The sequence below is a fragment of the Lonchura striata genome, chromosome 11 (genome assembly GCF_046129695.1).
Source record: "Lonchura striata isolate bLonStr1 chromosome 11, bLonStr1.mat, whole genome shotgun sequence".
Taxonomy (NCBI): Eukaryota; Metazoa; Chordata; class Aves; order Passeriformes; family Estrildidae; genus Lonchura; species Lonchura striata.
In genome coordinates this window covers 14,804,282-14,821,942 of record NC_134613.1, presented here as the reverse complement: position 1 = coordinate 14,821,942, position 17,661 = coordinate 14,804,282, and the positions used below count along the sequence as shown (strand labels likewise).

At 43.6% G+C, this 17,661-nt stretch overlaps 1 protein-coding gene, 1 long non-coding RNA gene and 1 other non-coding gene across 7 annotated transcripts in view; 1 reads left to right on the top strand and 2 right to left on the bottom strand.

The window, feature by feature from the left end:
• FSD2 (fibronectin type III and SPRY domain containing 2) overlaps positions 1-14,707 on the top strand; it is an 18,600-nt gene extending 3,893 nt beyond the window's left edge. For all 5 annotated transcript variants that reach the window (XM_031505801.2, XM_021537551.2, XM_021537549.2 and 2 more), the window contains exons 2-13: positions 974-1,772; positions 1,850-1,945; positions 3,002-3,235; positions 4,476-4,498; positions 5,433-5,554; positions 6,071-6,226; positions 7,041-7,175; positions 7,906-8,059; positions 8,447-8,580; positions 10,167-10,299; positions 12,427-12,603; positions 13,275-14,707. In XM_031505801.2, coding sequence (XP_031361661.1) covers positions 1,014-1,772; positions 1,850-1,945; positions 3,002-3,235; positions 4,476-4,498; positions 5,433-5,554; positions 6,071-6,226; positions 7,041-7,175; positions 7,906-8,059; positions 8,447-8,580; positions 10,167-10,299; positions 12,427-12,603; positions 13,275-13,527 — 2,376 coding nt within the window. In that variant the 5' untranslated portion in view covers positions 974-1,013 and the 3' untranslated portion in view covers positions 13,528-14,707. The remainder of the gene's footprint in view (positions 1-973; positions 1,773-1,849; positions 1,946-3,001; positions 3,236-4,475; positions 4,499-5,432; positions 5,555-6,070; positions 6,227-7,040; positions 7,176-7,905; positions 8,060-8,446; positions 8,581-10,166; positions 10,300-12,426; positions 12,604-13,274) is intronic.
• Positions 14,557-17,661, bottom strand: LOC110474267 (uncharacterized). Its single transcript, XR_002466048.2, has 3 exons — positions 17,567-17,661; positions 16,585-16,645; positions 14,557-15,649 (listed from the first exon to the last, which is right to left on the bottom strand). It is a non-coding gene; the product is annotated as an uncharacterized LOC110474267 (long non-coding RNA).
• On the bottom strand, positions 16,806-16,937 carry LOC116184024 (small Cajal body-specific RNA 15). The gene has a single exon (XR_004148746.1).

The window sequence follows — 17,661 nt, the reverse complement described above, 5'->3', positions numbered from 1 at the left end:
TGTTGGTGAGCAGTGAAGGGCTGTGGGAACATTTCAGCTCAGAGAGAGTTCTGACTCTGTACTGGCATTATTTCACTGCTTTAATACAGGCTGATTTGAAAGAGTGGGCTTGGGAATCAGCATTAAAATTGCCTTTGCACTTTTAATGTTATCCCACATGCATCTGCTTTATCATACAGCTTTGCATGCCACCTGCACATGCTCTTTTCACACCTCCCTCCTTGCACAGAATAGAAAAAACGTGCAAGGTTTGGGTCAGAGCAGGCATCTCTCAGTCCAGGTCAATGGCCTGCCTTGTTCCCTAGTTACTGGATGCTTTATATGTTAAAATGCATATTTTCCACAGCACATGAGAAACCCCAAAGAGCAGTATATTTCCTCTGTGATATTTTTTAGAAAGGACCCAAGACCTCGAATCAAGTTTCAGTATTAAGAATGGCAACTTGAAAAATACAGAGCAGGACTTTCCAGGGCATTTACTTGTGTGTTCTGTGGCATCAGTGGTCACAACAGAGGACATTCTACATTATGCCTGACTGACAGTTCAGAAAATATGCTTGACAGCAGCCGAGGAGTGAGCAGGCTTCAAACTGGGCCATTTCCAATTGCTCAGAACAGCACTAACTGTGCCTGGAGCACAGTCACAGTGTTTATCTGAGGACAGGACTGCTCCACAGTTTGGAAATCAGGGATCATGGTCACAGATGAGGTACTCAGAAAAGAGGATGCACACCAGAGACAGCTCTCTGCTGTGCTTTGCACTGGGGTGAGAAGAAAACAAGCTTCCTGTAGCTTCCCTTCAGAAACTTCACTTAGGGAGTGAAGCTACTGACTTTTGTCTTTCCAAAAGATTTCTGCTTCAGGACCTGAGCAGTCCTCAGCCAAATCTATCCTATCCATATACTTTTAAGCAAGAAAAACTCAATCTTGGTATCTAAGTATGTAGCTAAAGACCTTTCTTATCTTTTACAAGCTTGAGACTCATCATCTCAAAAGCCTCCCTGAGGATACCAATGTCCTCCAGATCTGGCAGCACGAGAGACTATGAGACTAACAGCCAGTCACAACATCATTCAGCTTCCCCCCCAGTCCCAGAGGCCAGTGACGCTGAGACTGAAGGTCTGATCTTTTATCACATGGATCTTTATGGATCAAAGGAGAGGTTTGATATTTTTCCTGAAGAGCTCTCTGGTCGAGGAGACAGATCTCTGGGAGATACGAGAAGGGAATCTGCATTGAGTAGTGAAAAAGTTCACCACCCACAAGAAGTTGGCTATGACTTGGAAAAGGAGGTTGCAGAGTTGGCTAAGATGTATGGACTTGATGAGGACAGAGAAAAAGAGCTTGAGCTTCTTGGAGGACATCTGGAGAAGGTGGAGAGCAGATGGCCACCAGCTCGCACAGGAAAAGCAGGATTACAAGACTCCATATATAACATATCAAAAAGCAGCTCTTCAATGAAAGATCCAAGTCAAAGCACAAAGCAACAAGGGCTTCCTGATGAGGCTTCTCAAGGTGAAAATCAGAGCAAAGCCAGAGCAGATGATGAGGCTGAGAGCAGCATATGGTCCAGAGGGGGGCTAAGCAGTGGCGGCATGTCAGATGAGTGGAACAGTCAGGCTGTCAGTGAGGAGGAGGAGGAGGAAGAGGAAGAAGCAGCAGATGTTTTTTGTTCCACCTGCAAGATACCAATCCGAGCTTTTGACAAACTATTTGGTGAACACAAGGATCATGAGGTTGCTCAGCTCCCCAGTGCTGTGGAAAGTGAAAAGGTGAGATTAACACAGGTGTACTATGGTGCCTCTAAAACAGTCTTCAGACAGTAAGAATCACACTAGGTGTTTTGTAGGAGGAGATCCATAAAAACATGTGCAAGTTGGAAGAACAGATTGCTCAGATGGAAAATGTTGCCAGCCATTTGGAGGAAATCTTCATCACTGTAGAGGTAAGGCATTTTCTCTTAGGCTAACTTTATGGTAGTGAGGTTAAACAGTCATACTGACATTCATAGTCTTCAGTTGTTAATGAGTACATAAAGTAACAGAGCACAGAGTTATCTTGGGGTTTGTCTAGACTGAAATACTCAGGAAAGCTCATCCTAAAGATTTTTTTAAGTGGGGTAGTAAAACCACATTTATAATTTGCACAGAAGTTTGCATTCAAAAATAAAGTGACCCCCACTCAGGTCATCTTAGCTTTAAATGGCCAAAGAGATGTGATCTAATTAGTCAGTCCGGAGTGCAGCCCTTGTGTTCCCTCAGCTTCATTCACAGAAGTGTCAAATCCAGGCAAATCCTTGGACCACTGTTGATGAGGCTGATGACTTCAAGAGTTGTGTTCCCACTCGGCTGCTGTCAACTTGGCCCCGGGGAAGGAGATCAGCTGGCAGCAAGTTCAAACTGAAGCAATAACTCAAGGCACTGCAGTCTTTTCTCTGCTGCATGTGGCACAGGAGGACATCAGTGCCTGAACAGTGAGCAGCTGCTGGGACTGCTTCTTGACTTGCCTGCTCCTTAGATCTTCCTTCCTAATGCTTTCTCCAGCTGTGAGTGAGGATACCAGCATTAGCTACTCAGCTCCCTCAGCACAAATCCTATCCTACTGAGTTGCCTTGGTTTCTTTCATGGAAGGATGTGCTTGACTGTGTTGGTGGAAATGCTTGTGAGATTATGGCTAGGATATATCCTAGTTGTGCTCCCTGGGTTTATGTTGCTTTACATCATTGTTCCTGCTGTAATTTCTGTTGCTCTTATGTCTGGAACAAAATCCAACACTTTTGTGCTTCGGTGGGGGGTGAATGATCAGAGTAAACCCCTAAAAATGCACATAAGTCAAATTAAAGCTTCTGTGTACTGGTACCGTTTCCTAGTTTTGTGAATTAAATCATGACATGTTACCTCTATGGTAAGGAGAAGTTTAGGCAGACTAAAGTAAGATTTTTCTCTGCATGACCTTTGGATCAGGCTTGATGCCAAGGTACAAACCCTCAAATACCTTGCAGGAAAATTTTGGGAGGCAGGAACAGAACTTTGAGGTGCATTACAACGATGCAGTGCAAGTGCTTGCTCAGAAGTATGAGGAGCAGCTGGAAGCACTGGGAGAAGAGAAGAGGCAGAAGCTGGAAGCTCTGTATGAGCAGTTGGTCAGCTGTGGGAAACATCTTGACACCTGCAAGGAGCTGACAGATGAAACCCAGGAGCTTTTCCTGGAAAATGACAATGCTGAATTTATGAAGGTAAAGACCTTTAACTGTCAAAGTGCTTTTTCATGCTTGCAAGTAGTCCCTATCTGAGAAGTTCCAAGCAGCCTTATTGCTAAGGAGAATTTGGGATGCTCAGTCCATGGTGCTGTCACTGCTCCTGGTCCTTGGCATGGTGGCATTGACTTGGTAGAGCAACACAATGGGGGCAAAATGCAGAAGCAGAAGTTTGTAATTTGGATGCTTGTTCATTTGTGAGTCACACTGGGGTTCAGAGAGAAGATATCTTGCTGAAATACTTATCTGGGGGAACCCTGCAAGCACTTAGTGTTCCTTGCCTTGTGCAGGCTCAGCTCTCTTGCTCTATTCTGGGATCACAGCAGGCAGGCTGACGTAATCACTTAGGAAGATGTTTCCTTTTCTTGCTCATTTTGGAGGAAAGTTCAGCTGAAATACGTCAAGAGCTCCTGCAAAGTGATGGATGAAATCCCACTGCTGAGGTGGTGTCAAGAAGATATTTTTCTTTGGCAGGTAGAAAAATAATTGGAAAAAAATCAGAATTTTCACTGATGATGAGTGATTGCTCTCACCTGAGCTGTCCTGTGACTAAGGTGGGTGGGAGCATTTCTGTATTACAGTGACAGTAATTTCTGAACTGGACAATAAACAAATCTCATAACACCACCTAGTCTACTTCTGTGGATCAGTGTGCTATGACTCCAGCCTGCTAAGTTCTTCACATGAGCTGACTTTTCCCATTCTTCTGCATCTCTAGAATAAACTTATTTTTTTCTTAGCTTGTAAACAGCTTTATGTTGCCCCTAAGAGCCATTATTCATCAAGAAGTGAATGTTGGTCTTGAGCTCTCAGGGGCTTAGGTTTCTCATGGCACTGCACACCTGTCTTCCAGTTACATGCACTGCTCAGACTCCCTCCAGCACAGAACAATTCATTAGTTCTTTTGCCCAGATGATTTTGGTTTTTATTTGTGAGGGATCTGTTGGCACTTTGGACAACCAAGGGAGGAATCAGTCTAAAGTCTAGATGGGCAGACACTGATGACTACCTGATATTGCTCATTATCTTACTGTAAATTTAGCCAAGATCTGTCCATTTCAATAGAAAGGGCTGGCTTTGTTCTCAGAGTTGGGTGAGAGCAAATTACTTCATTCCAAGTATTGCATTTGGGGCAATTTGTGTAAGACAGGCCACCAGCATGATGTAGTCTGACTCTGGACTTTTCTACCTCTAACTCTCTCTCCTTTTTTTCCAACAGGCAGCAGTAACCATGGTTGACAGGTAGTATCACAGTCTTGGATTCCTGCTAATTGGACGGGTTATTGGAGATGCCTGTGTGTTCTGGACTTTGTTCAGGCACACAAATGTTGTCTAAGCCACTAGAGCTATTGAAATATTTAGGATTTTTGTTTTAAAGTGCATCAGAAAAAGTTGCTCTAAGAAACTTAACACTCAACACTTGTTTGGATCCAGTTTCAAGAAATCTGAAAGGAGAGTTAGAGCCTGAATAAATCAGTGTTTTCAGCTTAGTCATAAGGAACTAATTTCACTGAGAAACAGGATTGCTAAAGCTCTTGAAAAAACCACTCTGGATCCAAATGAGACTAAAATTGAGCTCCCTAAATATATTGTAACGGGTTTATTTATGGATTAATATAGTGGAGTAGAAAGTCAAGCTGTGGGAGCTCAGAATAGATACTGCAAAATCTTGAAGCAATTTGAAGAAGTCTTAGGGCACACTAAATCATATGCAGAAAACAGCCTCTTAATTGACTGTTATTGTTCATGAAAGCACAGAGAAAAGATAACCCTTTTTTTCAAATTTACAACACCTAGAGCAACGAGGTCATGAATTAGTAATAGTGTAAATTCAAAATAATGGAAGTTATGGAGCTGACAGGGTGCTGGGCACACCCCACTCCCCTGCTCGGTGTGCGCAGCCAGCTCACTGCAGGAGCAGGGCACACCAGGGTGGCCCTCGGTCCCAGCAGCAGCCAGCTCCCTTTGGCACCTTGGGACACTGATGGCCATGTATTTCCAGGCAGCAGGCAGAGGAGGCTGAGCTTGTACAGCTATGAAAATGGTGTTTTAAGGAAATTGATGTTAATTTGGAGTCTGCTGTTCTTTTTCTCTTAAAAATAGGCATCATAGACAGATTACTCCAACACTATGAGACTTCAAATTAGACATTATTTTTTTCCTCTTACAATTACAGGCTGGAAGAATTCTTAAAGAAAGAAGTGGATTTAGAGCTTTCAACACTGCCAGACTTTGAAGAGCGGGTCATAGATGTCTCTGAAGTTGAACAACTAATGAATTCCATTAATGCTATTCCAGGTACTCTTCCTAATTGATCATTATTTCACACCTATTTACATTTAAGTAAGGATATGTATTAAACATTACTTCTTTTAAAGGAGATCTGCAAAGGCAGAATTAACTTCTCCCTAGTTTTCCTTCTAGTTTTTTTTTTTTTTTAATTTGCCTATATATACAGGGACACTGGAAGACATTTTTGGATTTTTTTTACAATTTGTTTTCAATATAAAATTACCAGAATTACTGCTAAACTGGGACTTCCTTGCTTTTGCTGGATGATTTCCTAGAAGACTCATGAAGATTACCCCCTGCTGTTGAGGGGTCAGGCACACTTAATTGGTGATAACTTGCCTGAGGTTTATTTATTTCATTGGTTTGACTTTGTTTTGAAGCTAGACTAGTTCTCACACACCAGTGACTTGATTACTATCTGCAGTTGTTGACAGAGTCAGCTCCTGACTTTTCTCCATGTGGGAGGAATGGAGGAATATGACTCTTTTCAGTACCAAGGCTGACTTGTTTTTTCCTCTGCAGCTCCTTGTGCCCCTGTGATCAATCCCCAGGCTCCCAATGCAGCAACTGGCACTTCACTGAGAGTTTGCTGGGGCCTCTTCTCAGATGACACTGTGGAGTGCTACCAGCTGTGCTACCAACCAGTGAGCAATGAGAGGCACAGTGATGGGCCAGCAGGTAAGGAGGCTTGGGGCAAAGGGACACCTTAGCCCTCCACTGGCAAAACCAGCTGATGCCAAAGTGCCTCTGCATGCTCTGTGCACTCTGTCTGCCACCAAAACTGTCCTATCTGCCACCACCATCTGCTTTGTCCCTCTTCCCCTGCTAGGTCTGCCATGCTGCCAGCTGCAGCAGGACCATCACAGGAGCTAAGACAGGACATGGCAGCAGCAGGGATAGCAGGAATGGGAAGGGGACTGTGGATGGAGTCACAAGGATTTCTGGAGGGTGGGCACTGCATTAGAACATGTGCTGCATCTATGGCACATTATTTTTAAAGAGCAAATCATCACATTATCAGCACTCCGACCGAACCCCCCAGATGATTTTACAGCTTATCTTAGTGCTAATAATAGGCTGTAACTTCTTAAGATGTACAAGCACACAAAGAGCAACAGAACCAAAATGTCCCAGCCTTGTGACAAAACTGCCTTTGCTAATACTGTTCTTGCAGAACCTTCAAAAGTGGAAGCCAGTAGAGTGCCAGTAGCCAGTTGAAAAAAAAAAGCAGAAACTATCCAAATTTTATAAGATGAAGAATGAGAAATGAGCAGTAAAATAGCTTCAGCTCTTGTCCCATCTGATTTATGCAGCTTTAGAGGAAGGTATTTTGAAAATGCCCGACAGCTGATCAAAGGGTGTGGAGCATAAAGAGCTCTCCTGAACACAGCACCCAAAAGAATGCACTTCAACTCCACTATGTGATGCAGTTTTGGGGAAGAGTGGGCAAGTGTGTAAAGGCACTGTAAATGCTTTGTTGTTGTCATTTCAGAGCATACACTAAAAGTCAAAGAAACATACTGCACCATTACTGATCTGTTGCCAAATACACAGTATGAATTTTGGGTCAGTGCTTTAAATGCCTCCGGTATCAGTCCACCAAGTGAAAGAGCAGTTTATGTAACAGGTAAAAATATTTCATTCATACAACTTTGTAACTTCCATAGTGAAATTCAAAATTATCTCTTAAGTAATGCTTTCTGGGTGCTTTCTTTCTTCTGATAGAAGCCTGCAGACTGCATGGGAATTCCCTACTTTTATTTGGAGAATCTATCATGCCAACTGTCCCTGTTTTAGAGTGGAAGAAACAAAAGCAGAGAGATAAAATAACTGATTTAAATACAAGCATGTAGACCAGCTGTGAATAAAGTTCAAGTTTCTTGGTTCTGCCAGATGTATCCCAGCTCTCCTTTTATTGGCCTATGGGCATTTTGTGGATTCACCTGTTATGCTGTTCTTCTAAACTGCAGCTCAGTCTAGGACATTGTGTGAAATCCTGACATCAGACTGAGCAAGTCAGTGTGAGACCTTCAAGTGCTTGTTCCAGATGTCTTTGACATCTCAGAGCAGAGATGCACCTTTATGACAAAGATAAAACTAATGATAGAAAACAGTTGTGTAATCAGTCTTTATGTCACTTCTCTGTTTAATTCTCTTGGGACCTTTATAGTCTAAATGAAGTCTTTATAATTCTGTTAATCACTCTACCTGGTGTTTATTGTCCATTGGGAAAGCAGGTTTCTTTACCTACACAGCATTAGTAAACAACATTTTTCTGTTTTTTTTGTCTTCAAAGCATGCTGTTTGCAAACATCTTCAAGTAACAGCTTAGAATTGTTCTTTGCCCTGCTTTTTAGCTCCTTCACCACCTACCATAAAGAATAAAAAGATCCGAAGCTGTGAAAATGCAGCACTGGTGTGCTGGGAATCCAGAGACATTAATCCTGTTGATTCCTACACAGTTGAATTGTCCAAGCTGACAGATGAAGAAAATGATGATACTATTACTGAGTGAGTTACTCTTCTATTGATCCCATGGCCTGTAGAGATGAAACCATTTCAGTTGTGTGGCATCAGATAGGACTAAGGAAGGACCCATGACCTTCTGGTGAATTTACATTTACAAACAATCCTCTTAGTAAAATCAGCTGTAAAATGTTAATGAGAAATTTCTATATGAGAATTATGGGTATGGGAAAAGGGCAGAAGCAAATGTAAAAATCTGCAGTCTGTGACATACTCTCTCTTGCCCTGCTACTGACAACTGTACAAGGTAAATTGTTGTTGATTGGTTACATGAAAGTTGAAGTGTAATGTCTTCTTTGTTGCTCAGAAAAATAATTTCAAAGGCCTACCTTTGTTTGTACCCTGTCATTTCCATGGATTTCTTTTCTGTAGATCTATTGTTGGGATCCCTAACTGCGAAGTCCTAATTCACCTCCAGCCAACACAAAAGTATCACATCTGTGTCAGAGCCCAAAACCTGGGTGGCTGCAGTGAAAGAAGTGAACCCGTTCTGATACACACCACAGGTACTGTACAGCTTGGAACAACTCCAGCAGCCTTTTGTAGCATCTATTGTCTTAAGAGAAAGATTCCTGCTGGTTTCAATGGCCTCTGGACCAGGTCCTAATCTCCTACATCTAATTACACACCTGGTAACCTTTTAGGAATGAAAAAAAAACCAACTTCTTGTAACAATAAGTGCACTGCTTTAGCTCTGTAATTTATATTATTGCTGTCTGGTACATTTGGCACTTGAAAGTTACTAATTTCTAAACATTTTAAAAGACAGTGTCAACTCAACACCCACATATTGCCAGCCTGCAAAGTACTGACACACCAATGAGGAAATTTGTAGTGTGATTGTGATTTTACTTCAGTGATTACTATGTAATGAAGCTGCTGCTGGAAATGATGGCTGAAACACTTCCTAGAGCCATCTAGCAGACATCAGTGCTCACCTTCATCACTGCTGCAATGGCACTGCAACTTCACTGCTCATCTTAAATTTCCCATGCCACTCAACAACTTACTTGTGTCTCTTCTGCCCTTTTTTTCTGTGAGACCTTTGAAAATTGTATTTATTCAGCAAGATGACCACACAAAGTTATGTTTTAGTAAAGAAACTCTCTGCCATACAGCAGTGACACCACAGAAATGCTCATCCTAAAATCCCTGGAGAGGAAAACTGTCATTGTGTTACCATCATTTGTGTGTATTCCAAGTGCTTAAATCAAACTCAATATTTGAAATTGCCCATTCTGTTTGCACAGCATGTTTGTTTTCAGCAGCACATGCCTGTAATTGCCCTGTTATTGTTTGTATTGTATTTGCAATGAAGTAACTTGCAGTTTGATTATAATGATTTCATTTGGGATTACCGTGGGGAGATTAATCTTTTCAGAGTCTACATTATGCAAACAGCTGATGCAAATTGATCTGTCGGCTGCAAGGACCCACCTCCAACACTGTGCATGGCCTTTGATCCTTTCTGGGGTGGATAAACAAGCACCAACTACAAACAGCAGCTGTGCCAATCGTGGCTGCTCCTCAGGCCCCAGTGTGTCAGACCTGCTCTGTTAAGTCTCTTCAGGAAGAAAGGCAGAAGCACTTCTGTCCTGGGCTGGACTTAGCTCTCTGAGGGCTGGTCTGACAAGGGAGGTGTTGAAGCATGAAGGATCCTTTCTCTTCAAACTGTACCCAGCATTTATGTAGATGATTTAGGCCATGGAGAGTCCTTTAAGCCCCTTTTCTGTTTTCAGTGATAAAAATAAGATTACTTGAAACCAGACAGTCCATTGCAGGGAGGACTCCTCATCTCTGAATAGCTACTTCCTGCACAATGCCTGCACCTTTGAGACCTGGTAGGGTTCAAAACCAGGCTAAGTCCCCTGCTTTTCACAAGGCTGAAACTAAAAAGTGTTAAGCTGTAAAATTGTCATTTATTACAAAAATTTAAAAAATATGAGCTTGTCTTCTCAATGCCAGCCATAGATTGTTTCTAGAGCACTGGTGAATCTTTTTGTGGATCCAAATAACATTTCATCACACCCTTGCTGCAATTCTAATGTTATTAAGAGATACTGGAGTTATCCTTAGGCATTTTCTCTTGCAGGCACCTGCTTCTACCTTAATGAGGATACAGCCCATCCTCTACTGGCAATTCTAGATGATGGATTTACCATTTCTTGTGATGAACTGGAAAACCCAGAGTGTGATCTGCCTGTCTATGATAACAGCTTTACAAGGTATACAGGGGCATTGCAGTTTCTTTGGTTCTTTTAACAGATGCCAGGAAATGTCTAATGGGGATTTCAGCAGCTCTGATTAATTTTTTCAGTTGAAATCTCTCTGTCCAGCTGTTCTTTGGAAATTGGAAATTAATGCAAGTTCTTAAACAGGTTTACAGATACAGCAGCCACAATTATGTACAAGCCTACTTACACGTCTGGCACACTGAGCTAAATTTGAACAGGTACTTAGGTGCCATAACAAATGCTAAGGAAAGAAAAGGGATCTGAAAACTTACCTCTTGCTGAAAGATATAACTGATACTATTTGGACCAACAGGTATTACTTTCAAAAAATAATTAGGCCCTTTGCCATTGAAGTGAGAGACTGAGCTTGCCAAAATGCATATTTCCAGTCAAAACCACAGAAACACCATGTAACTAGGACAGGCATTGCAGGATAATACAAGTCTACAGTTTATTCCCTCCATGGAAATGCAGTGCTACTAGAGGGCTTGGTAGGAAAGAGTTGGGAGACTGGTGATCCTTTTCATTAAAGCCATCATGGTAATCTTAAATGGGATTTCATCCCACTTCTATGGAATGCTTTTATGTTTCACATAAGCAGCCAGAGCTGACACTCATGTCATTCAAAGGCTGAGGTTTTGGTACCACTATGAACTTTCACAAATCTCCTTCAAACCAAGATACTGGAAAAAGAAAAAAAAAAAGAATTAAAAAAAAAAAAAAAAAAAAGGAAAAAAAGCTCCCAAGGAAATTACATGGCAAACTCTTCTTTCTGAAGTTTGTGTGGTCTCCTAAGTTTGGGTGGCTGATTTATTTCCTAACTCTTTCTTCAGTGGAGCTCAGGTTTGCCTTGGAGGCTTTGCAGCTCTCATTACTATGGTCATGTTTTGTTCACAGATGTTTACTCATCCATTTTGCATCACTCCTTTTCCTTCTCAAGCTGTAGCAACACAGACTCTGAATTCTGATTTCAGCAGCCTTTAAGTTGTTCCCAAGACATTTACATGCACTCACAATGAACTCTACACTTGCTCTAGGCAAGTGAACTGCAGAGTACAACTACTGTAGTGTGCATGCCCATCCTTACACAACAGGCCCTCCAAATGATGAGTGCAGCTGTCAGCATTGCCCAGAAGACCTCAGTGACTGCCAGCAACATCCTTTTCCTTTGTAACTTACAACTTTAGATGCTACTATAGAAACATAAAAGTTGTGTGTGTGTGAAACCTGCTGTCCCCCTTGACAATGACAGCTGATACACCATGTACTTTTCCTAAAAAAAAGCTGAGGTGTAAGAATGCTCAGAATCTCTCCTAAGAGTGTTTTAGAAGCATTTGGAGTGGGTTATTTTGCCCAATTTTCTTGCTTTAGAACCTGTGTTTTTGCAGACTTGCATCTTCAAAGCACCCAGTTCCTTTGATTTCAAGACTGTGCCAGTAAATCAAGCTAAAGGGTCTCTCTGTATTACATTATCTTTGTCTCTACTACACAACTTTCAGAAGAGTTATTTTCTGCATGGTTCCTATCATACATTTCATGGCCCAGGTACCCAACATATTACAAGTTCTCCTACTGTGTTCAATTCTTCCTAATCTCTCCAAACACAGAGGGAACCAGTGTAGACAGGTTCCCTCCTCCCCAGCTGCCCCAGGAACTTCATGCTGTTACAGTGCTCAGTTCCTAATGGTGAGTGACGTTCAAAACCCTGGGCTGTTCAGAAAGAAAATGCAAAATCTGTACTTTTTCCCCCTGCTATGCTGGGGTTCACTAGAGCACTCTCTTTTCTAACAAGCATTAACTTTCCCAGAAAACCCAGGCACTATGGGATGCTGTTCTCCAACTTCCTGGAAGTGTCTAGGGCACTTATTTATACAAAACTACCCACAAGTGAAAACAGGGCAGGTGTCACAAAGAAACCTGCGGTCTGGGTGTCAGCTCCTCAGCAAGGGATTTCACTGGAATCAAAAATCCACATTGCACTGCTAGGGTGACAGCAGATGTGGCTTTTGTTTATTGCTATGTAATGCCCAGGCATATGCATACCTGAACATATCTAAACACTGAAGAACATTATAGAGAGGCACTGCCAAAACACATACTCCTGTCTGTCTCCCACAGATGTATTGCCATCCTGGGCAGTCTGATCCCATTTCCAGGAAAGCATTACTGGGAGGTGGAAGTTGAGGAAGATACAGAGTACAGAATTGGTGTGGCTTTTGAGAACACTCCAAGACATGGTCACCTGGGGGCAAACAACTCATCCTGGTGCATGAGGCACATCATCACACCCTCAAGGTAAGGGCTGTGGAGGCTGCAGGTCTCTGACAGGAACAACTCTTACACCTGCAGGCAGAGAAGCAGAAAAGCCAGAGATTTTTTATCAGCTCAGATCAGAGACTGGAACCTCTGACATTCCACTGCTGTCCCTGTAAACTGGTGTTGGAAGTACACTGCTTAAGCAAATCCTCCTGCTTTTTTAGGGTGTTCCAGAAGCATTTGTCATGGGTTATTTTGCCCAACTTCCTTGCTTCAGAACTTGTGTTTTGGCAGATTTGCATCTTCAAAGCATCCATTTCCATTGACTGAGATGGTGCTACTGAATCAAGCTGAAGGGTCTCTCTGTGGTACATTGTCTCATTGAAATGAGACATTGTCACATTGAAACAAGAAACTGAAGCAACAAGAGGGTAATAGATCTATGTAATCCAGAAACTACGTACCTGGCTAAACCCAGCTATACCCAACTGGTTTTGATCTCTGTCCTACCTATGGAAATATGTCACACCTGCCTGCAGAAATGCCAGCTCCCCTCTTGCCTCAGCTGCACTGCTGGTTCTCCCCTGGACACAGTACATTAACATCACTGCCTTTGACTCTCATGAGCAACCTGGGCACCTGTGTATACGAAGTGCTTCCCTTTGAGAGCAGCCAGGGTGCCTTCAGCTCTTTATTTTTCTTGCCTGCAGGCACAAATACGAATTCCTGCACAGTGGGATGACACCTGACATCAGAATTACTGTTCCCCCCAGAAGGATTGGCATCCTGCTGGACTACGAGAACTGCAGACTGGCATTTTTCAATGCAGATATTGCCCAGCACCTTCACACATTCAACTCACACTTCCAGCATTATGTCCACCCCTGCTTCGCACTGGAAACACCTGGTATCTTGAGGATACATACTGGAATTACAACACCCCCATGGACTGCCCTGCCATAACCTGTGTTCTGCAGCTACCACACCCATGTGTAACCTGCCCTCAACAATGCCCTCTTTCAGCATTAACTGCACCATCATACTCCCTATACAGCAGCTGTTTCCCCCTAGTAAGAGCAAAGCAACCCTGACCCAATCCAGCTGCCAAGCCTGAGCCCTTAGGAGTTTGCATCCTCTTGGGAAGGATCTTAGCAAAAAGCCACTGTGGTCACAAGATCCATCAGCATCCCAGAATTCTTGTTAGAAATGGACACCTTCCTTCTCAGAGGTGACACTGTCACCACACAGCACACTGGCAACTGGATCACGGGTTCCCCCAACACCCACCTGAAACCTAGGGAACTCCCCAGTTCTAAAGCCATCTATAATTCTACTCCCAAGTCTACTCAAGAGCTAAATACTCAAAGAAAAACAAAAATAGCAAAAGGCATGATCACTGTATAGCTGCTGGAGCTGAAAACACTCAGCCACGAAGCTGATCTCCTGCTCAAGTGTTCTTGTTGCTACATGAAGTCTGTGACAGAAGATAGTCAAATACACCTCCCCTATGTGTGAAATGTTTGTGCCTACATACCCAGTGAGGCTTTCTGGAATACCCAAGCCTGCACTCCAGTCTCAAGCATAAGCCATTTTTTACAGAATGCTTTTCATACATTCACCCAGGGAAAAAAGATAGGTAGGCTTTTTTGCAGTGCTTGATGTCCTTATAGAAAAACCTGAAGCAACACTTTTAGCTGCTTCTTTTTAGCTATGCTCACCTCCACTGGGGTGCACCCTCCCTCCACACTCATAGATCTGTTCTCCCCCTCAGCACTGAAGAATTCCACTCCATGCTGTGCCCTAGAAGCTGTGGGTGTCCAATGAAGCTGGAGGGACTCTGGCCCAGCCACTTCAGACATCCTTGTTTGGGTTTCACTTCCAGACACCAATCAAGACAAGCCCTGCCTGACAAGCAGGCTTGGCCAGCTCTGAACAGCCTCATCCATGTATGTTAAAACTACCTTAACTCAATCAAGAATCATTAACAGAGAATCTTGTCCACAGATTTATTGCACATTCATTACAAAAATCATTGGTTTAAGTTTCCATTATAGGGAATCGCCAGGAACAAGCAGTGGCCTCTACAATATGCAGGGTCTCTACAAATAAATGCCATTGGCAAAACTAGAGATTTTACATAGAACTGTGTGTCAAAAGTTTGTCTGTTCTTTTTCAAAGAGCTTTAAAGACGTCTTGCAAAAACAGGCCTTTAGAAACCACAAAAACGGGAGCTGAGTATGTTGTTAACAGCAGTGATTAGTACCAGCTGCTCTTGGGTATCTGTTTCAGAAGCCTCAGAAGATGGGTTTAGCAACACTGAGCTATACCAGCACAGCATTTCTTAACCTACCAGGAATTAAGATGTTTTCAGGGCAGAAAACTTTGTTTTGGTCACTTTGTCAGTCCTCCTGTAAGCAGGCCAGAGACTCAGTTGCTTTGTCTGCCAGTGAGCAAAGCAGCTTGTGGCCATGTGTGCCCTGCTGATGCTGGCATGGCCACCCAGGGAACAGCAGCTCTAGGGTACAGCTCTGCAGGGGATGGAAGTGGTGAGAAAGCACCATTCGTTGCTTGAAAACGTACTCCTTGACTCTGGGTCCAACTTCTACCCACTGGAACATGTTTTACCCCTATCAGCCAAGAACTGAGAGCCCCATTCTTATTTTCAAGTCAATACCTGAAAGAGTGTAACACACAGATACCAGAGCAGAGGTATGAGGACATCTGAACCTCCAAACAGAGCTTCTAATGCACAAAGGCTGCTGGTGAACCCATGATTCCACTCCCCTTCACCAGCTTTCACCTCAAGTGTTTAAACCATAGCTTTAACCTGGCAAACTACTTTCCAACTGGTGAACTGAATTGACAAGTCCCCAGGACTTCACAACCCCCTTGCTGGACTGTTGCAAGGACAGATTTTCTGAGCCAAATGCAAGGTGCTCAGACACCCTTACACTGGGACTCCACAGTACCAAACAGCTCCGTTGTTATGCTGTCAGTGGCTGAGTACAGAGCAGCCTGCTCAGGAGAATGGCCCATGGTCATCGCCAGGCATGGCACAGGACTGCTGAGGCAGTGCCAGAGCTATCTGAAAGAAAGAACAAATATGCAATAATTGGCTTCTAGGTTAAAAGCAGTAAGGGAAATGAGTTTGTATGTTTCTGTTTAATAAAAGCTTGACCTGTTGGCACTAGCCCAAGCTCCTCCTCCCTTAGGAATCCAAACCCCATCACTTAAATATTTATACAGCAAAAGAAAACTTGACAACATGTGTTTCTTAAACCAGCTGTTGCTCTGAACAATCTCTATATAAATCCTTTACTGGGAGGCCACCACTTCCACTGCAGAGATCTACAAAGCTGTAAGTTTACACCAACCCTGCATGTTCAGTTTATTCATCAGGTGTATTCAGTTTATTGGAACTCAGGGTATAGCACTCAACTTTGCCAACTGTGCTGATATGAGATCTATTTCTCTGCACTGAAAGGTATCTCAGATGAGGTAAAATGAGTTCTTACCTCTGGCCTGTATACAGGAACTCTGGCTGAACTACATCATGTGGTAGGGCAACAGTCAGTTAAAAATGAGTTGTCCTTGTTTCTAACATAATGTGCTGCAAGCTACATTTTTCCTGCTACCTGTTGGGTCTTTTTCTTCCTTTTCCTTATGGGCATTCACTGGTACACAGCAAAACCCATCCTCTGCAAAGGACAGAAGCTCATGCCTAAAGCTCTGGTTTTGGCCAGCTGAAGCCCTCAGGCAGTCCTCATGTGCAGCAGTGATCCACGCATCCCTGCAGGACTTGCAGCATCAGGAACTGCCAAGGACAGGACACCCCCAACCACACCTCCCCCAGCAGCTAACTGGGGACTTTGCCAGGGCTGCCCAAGCCCCTTCTTTCCAATTCCCTGGGATTTCAAATTCACGTTGTTGCCACTGGAGGGCTCACGTGAAGCCCTTTCAGAAGACCAGTCTGGTCTCACGCAGGTTTCTGAGGCTGAAAACAGTTTCCAAACCAGTTACCATAATCCAAGGAATGTCCAGTGTCCCTCCACACCCAGTGCTGGAGCCAGGAACAAGGGGCCTGTGAGCAATTAGACAGCAGAGACACGTCAAACGCACAAATACAAGAGACAACACAATAGCCTCGAAATACATTTAATATATATTTAAAACAAACACATCCAATCTTTTACTACAGAAACACACAACTTTTTACTTGCTCTCTCTCACTGCCATTAAAATATTGTAGGTAGATCAAGTAGGTCCTGACCTTTATCTCACAGGCAGGCCTTGTTCTCTCACCATTTAATTTAGGAGGATAGTATCAGTGGAGTCAATATAGTGCCACTGGCTCCACTTTCTTAGTCCTCCAGATGAATCGCCATAAAAAACTTCTGAATAGTCTCAGAACAGACTGAGCCCTCCTAAAGTAGACAGCAGAGCCTAACCACTCAGCCAGGAAGGCGATTTCCTGTTCCTGTCTTGAAACTCAGTTGAATCTTTTTACTGCCCATCTGTTTCCCAACAGTAATCAATATCACTCTTGAGCAGCACGCAGCAAAGCAGGGACCGTGCAAAGGTGAGACTTCGCTTCCTCGTCAGACTCTACTGCAGTCCTGGGCCAGTCCAAAACACAACACTGGCTTTTTATTCAATCTTCTTTCCATCGCATTTATCGTGGTGTGCTCAGCTGCCAATATATACTCAGGCATCCTAGCCCACCTTACTGAAACCTTTTCCAAACACGCTTATTTTTCAAGCTTTACTTGCTCAGATGGAAGCGATACCGAGACCTTAACTGCTTTACAAAATGGCTGCAAGGGGCTCGCCCTCTGCCAAAAGCATGCTCATCCCACACCTGGAGCTACACAGAATCCAGAACCAATTCTGTGGCTTAAACAGCCGCAGAAAAGCTGCAGCAGTGGGTCCCGGGCTACCTCACAAAACCAGCACCACGAGCAGTCCCTCCCGGGCGGCAGCGGGCCCGGCGGGCAGCGCTTACCTGGGCAGGGCGGGCGGCATCGCCTCCTCACGGCCCCGCGCGGCAGCTGCCGGGCCCAGCCCCGGGCAGGCCGGGCCTCGGCGCCACGGCACGGG